This window comes from Helianthus annuus, chromosome 8 (genome assembly GCF_002127325.2).
Source record: "Helianthus annuus cultivar XRQ/B chromosome 8, HanXRQr2.0-SUNRISE, whole genome shotgun sequence".
Classification (NCBI taxonomy): Eukaryota; Viridiplantae; Streptophyta; class Magnoliopsida; order Asterales; family Asteraceae; genus Helianthus; species Helianthus annuus.
Window position 1 is genome coordinate 3,556,093 of NC_035440.2, and position 5,008 is coordinate 3,561,100.

The following is a 5,008-nucleotide window of genomic DNA, read 5'->3' on the forward strand; positions in this document are numbered from 1 at the left end:
TCTCCTTTGAAATGGGATTGTTTTGGGGAAGAAGATGGTAAAAAGACAATTTTACCAGATTACTTTTTAGACTTAGTGACTTACATTTGTTCACATTATCTATTGTTATCACAAGACAAACAAATTGCATTGCTTTCTTTAATATTGGACAACCCTTTAACTTATGGGTTTTAGAGAATAATGACTTTACTGGTTTATTTATTCAAAAAGCAATATCACTTTATAAAAAACACCCTAAAACAGAAATTTTTGTTAAATGATAATACCTTTCCCTCATATTTGGATTTTGCAACTTAAGGAAATGAGGAAGGCATTATAATTACTTTATATTCCATAAAAGGAATAACAAAACGCTTTTCTTTTTCATTAGAAAGATATGAAACTTTCATATTTGAAGGGATGACATTTATTTTTATTTAGTTTTGTTTTCAGGTGAGTTAAAATGGTTTTCACTTGTACAATATGTTTACCAAGTGTACACGTAGACAGATAAAAAAACTATTTCATTATTTTCATGTATCATACTAGTAAAATTGTTGCCATTAAAAGATATGACTATGGGTGAAAGCGAGTCGAGTGGCTCACGAACTACTCGAGAAAAAGCTCGAAACGAGCCGAGACTTATCGATCCGGAGCCAAGCTTGAGTCTAAAATAAAACTCGTTTGTTTATCGAGCCTGGCATGTGAAGCTCGTCAGGCTCGTCGAGCCCTAGTGTAAACGAGCCGAGCCAAACCAACTTATTTAAATTTGTTTCGAGCCGACGCAAACCTAAAAATAAGCTTATTTAGTAAACGAGTCCGAGCCTCACTTATCAAGCTCACGAGCCTAAAAGTCTATTAATTACTTTATTTTTATTTAATATATTAGTTAATAGATAATAAACGAACCGAGCCCGGGCCGAGCTCGAGCTTTGAAAACAAAGCTCGAATCGAGCCAAGCTCGAGCTCTCATAAATTAATCGAGCTCGAGCCTGGTCGAGCTCGGGCTCGGCTCGATTGCACCCCTAGATGACACTCTTGGTCAGTTGGAGAAAGCCCATCAATTTATATATGCATGAGCCCAAACTCACAAAGCCCAAATCATCCATAACATTCAAAATTACAAACAGAAATGCATAGAATTGAAAAGTATCATATACAAAATTTCAACAAGAAATGCATAGAATTGAAAAGTATCATATAATATAACCAATAGCTGTGTTCATTTACTTCATAAAGTCTGTCCCTATACAAACTCCTAAACCAAAATATTGATGCCAATATACTAGTCAATAAGATGTCAAATATAAGCCTCCCTCAAAATATTCCCAAAAAACACATGTTGCACCCGAAAACGTTACCCAAAAGATCGTATCTGTTTATCTACATAACCGAGCACGCGTTAGGATTCTCGTCACTAAACAGCTGTGGCGCGTAAACAAGCCCCGGCGGAACATTTGGGTACGCAGAACGGGCGTTTTTGGCATCCTTGTCCTTTTCTTTCTTTTCATTCTTTTGCTCACCGTCCTTTTGTTCACCATCCTTTTGTTTGTTTGTGTTCTTCGAGTTCACAATCTCCGCGTGCCTTCCAGTCCTCTTGCCAATGTAAGCCACTAGGTTTTTCGGATCGAAAGCCCCCTTTACCGTCACCAGCGATTTTTCCATATCGGGATTCACGGTTTGTACACCTGTTAGTTACATAACCACCATGAATCTACTATACAATCTCATAAAAAACAATAATCAAACTCTAACCAAACTGATTTATAAAAAAAAACAAAATAAAATAATAATAATAATAATAATAATAATAAAACAGTAATCATGAATATTACCTTCCATCTTGTGGATGCAATGCTTGACATCCTTAGCACAACCTTCACAGTGGAGGTGCATCTTCAACACCACTTCTGTCACTTTTGGTACCTGTACATCATATCAATTAACCGATTATTCGGTTAATCCAAACCCGATTAAGTGAATTAAACGCGTTAACTGAAACCGGTTAGGCGAGACCACACATGTCGGTTTCGGTTCGGTTAGGACTCAAAACCGAACCGAACCGAACGGCGTCTGCCTAATCGTGGTATATTATAATAAGTATTTGTTTATAACAAACACCATATATGGTTCTTAGACTGAGCAAATAAGCGAATAACTGAATAACCGAATTGACGAGACCAAACAATTAACAGACTATTCAGTTAAACCAAACCCGATTAAGCAAATTAACCGAAACTGACTAGCCGAGATCAAACATTTCGGTTTCGGTTCGGCTAGGGCTCAGAACCGAACCGCCACTGTCTACTTGTGGTATATGTATTTTTCAAGTATATGTTTATAACAGTCTTTGAAATTGCCAAATTTATAACAATAACCGAACATTTCGGTTTCGGTTCGATTAGGGCTCAAAACCAAACCGAACCGCCCCTACCTAATCGTGGTATATATATTTCAAACTTGTTTAAGGTCTCTGAAACTGCCAAATTAAAACCTATTAACCAAAAACCGGTCAGTTAACCGTTAAAGTTGTCCAAAAACCGAACATGTTGATTCCAGTTTCGGTTCAATTAGGGACCGAACCGAACCGCCCCTGTCTAATCATGATATACGTCTTTAAAATTTGTTTATAACAGTCTTTGAAACTGCCAAACTGAAACCTATTAACCAAATACCGGTCGATTAAAGTTGTCCAATAACCTAACATCTTATTTAGAACCGGTCGATTTAAGTTGTCCAATAACCTAACATTTTATTTAGGTTTCGGTTTTTGGTTCTAATGGGGCTCAAAACCGAACCAAACCACCCGTGCAGTCGTGCACACCCCCATAACAGAAACAGTACCTCTGGTTTCTTCTCAGGTTTCTTCTCGGGCTGCTGTTTCTTCTGCACAGGCGATATTATCTCGACATGCTTGCCCGTTTTTCGCCTGACACGCTCCGCAACCTTAACAGCGTCAGCCCCTTTACCTTTCACAGTCACCCGGTGATCCTTTGTATTCGGCTCAATCTCTTCAACTCCTAAACAACAATATATCCATCATTAATACTAATTAAACCTACATAATGCAATCATTATCATAATAATTAATAAGAATAATAATAGTAGTTATAACTTATTAGTTAGTAATTATAATTACTAATTAGTAGCAATTAATTTACCATCAAATCCTCTGAGTGATTTCACAACCGTTTCAACACACCCTTGACAATGAAGGTAAATTCCCAACACAATTGCTCCTGCATTTTGCTTGTTATTTTTTTCAGATTTTTGCTCGTTTGACTTTTCTTCTGCTCCGTTGACGTTGCTGTTTTCAGATTTCTGTTGTTCTTCATTGTTGTTGTTGTTGTTGTTGTTGTTATTGTTGTTCTTGTTCTTATTCTGCAATTTTCAGTTTCAACAAAAAATGATATATCATTCATAAAACAGAGTACTAGAAGCTAATAGACTAGAAATGAATCATGATTCACTCAATCGAATATTCAATAAAACAGTAAAAAATGAGCAAGTATACACACAAATTATTAAAAAAAAAAGTGATCAGAATAACGAGAGTGATAAATCCATAGAACTTGTAGAAAAAACAGATTTAAACAAACATTCATACTTGTTCATCCAATATACACAACATTTTCGATGAAACAAATCGGAAAAACCGTAAAAACACCGATCAACGAGTCAGATTCATCAACAAAACTCTCATTATACAGATAAAATGTAAGAAAACTGTTCAGAATAACATTTTCGATGAAAAAATCCGAAAAAAACTGTAAAAACATCGATCAACAAGTGAGATTCATCAACAAAACTCTCAATATACAGATAAAATGTAAGAAAACTGTTCAGAATAACATTTTCGATGAAACAAATCGGAAAAACTGTAAAAACATCGATCAACAAGTGAGATTCATCAACAAAACTCTCAATATACAGATAAAATGTAAGAAAACTGTTCAGAATAACATTTTCGATGAAACAAATCGGAAAAAACTGTAAAAACATCGATCAACAAGTGAGATTCATCAACAGAACTCTCAATATACAGATAAAATGTAATTAAACTGTTCAGAATAACATTTTCGATGAAACAAATCGGAAAAAACGGTAAAAACATCGATCAACAAGTGAGATTCATCAACAAAACTCTCAATATACAGATAAAATGTAAGAAAACTGTTCAGAGTAACATTTTCGATGAAACAAATCGGAAAAACTGTAAAAATATCGTTCAACAAGTGAGATTCATCAACAAAACTCTCAGTATACAGATAAAATGTAAGAAAACTGTTCAGAATAACATTTTCGATGAAACAAATCGGAAAACTGTATGAATATCGTTCAACGAGTCAGATTCATCAACAAACTCTTATACAGATAGTTCAATATACAGATAAAATGTTCAGAATAACATTATCGATGAAACAAATCGGAAAAAGTGTAAAAACATCGTTCAACGAGTGTGATTCGTCACAAAACTTGTATTCAAATGAACATTTACATATTGAAACATGCTAATTCAAGTTATTCAACACACATGAGCATTTAGAGCTACAATTTCTGAAAAAAAAGGCGATGAAATCAGAGCACATGTGTGTACCTTTCCCATTCTGTTGCGTTTGATGAATGAGGACGAGAAATTGCAGTGGAATGAGTGTATTGGGAGCACAACTACACTGAAACTGACATTCTTATGAGCCGCTGTGTGTATGTATATGTATATATGCACACACCACTATCAGTGTCTCTATTTTCTCTCTCTAAAAGGTGTTTTTAAATTTGGTAATATTTATGATAATAAATTGGGGACGACAGTGTGTGTTTTTAGTTTTTGGAGAAATTGGATTCTAATAATTGTTCGTATACGTCGTTGGCCATTAGCAGTCCTACGGTTTTACTTTTTTGGTCCGACTATCAGTCTTATCTTTTAAATATTTTGTCTCCACCGGTCCTCGGTTACAAACTGATGTTTTAAGGGTTTTGATTAGAACAAGGATATGAGTCGATTGACGTAAAACAGTGCTTCAGTTCG

The 5,008-nt window shown here is 35.0% G+C and overlaps 1 protein-coding gene across 1 annotated transcript; it reads right to left on the reverse strand.

The window, feature by feature from the left end:
- Positions 1-1,162: 1,162 nt before the first annotated feature.
- LOC110870756 (heavy metal-associated isoprenylated plant protein 8) lies at positions 1,163-4,740 on the reverse strand. Its single transcript, XM_022119910.2, has 5 exons — positions 4,577-4,740; positions 3,141-3,360; positions 2,824-2,999; positions 1,815-1,905; positions 1,163-1,667 (listed from the first exon to the last, which is right to left on the reverse strand). Exons 1-5 carry the CDS (start codon positions 4,583-4,585, stop codon positions 1,363-1,365), a joined length of 801 nt encoding a protein of 266 aa, XP_021975602.1. The 5' UTR covers positions 4,586-4,740; the 3' UTR covers positions 1,163-1,362.
- Positions 4,741-5,008: the final 268 nt, after the last annotated feature.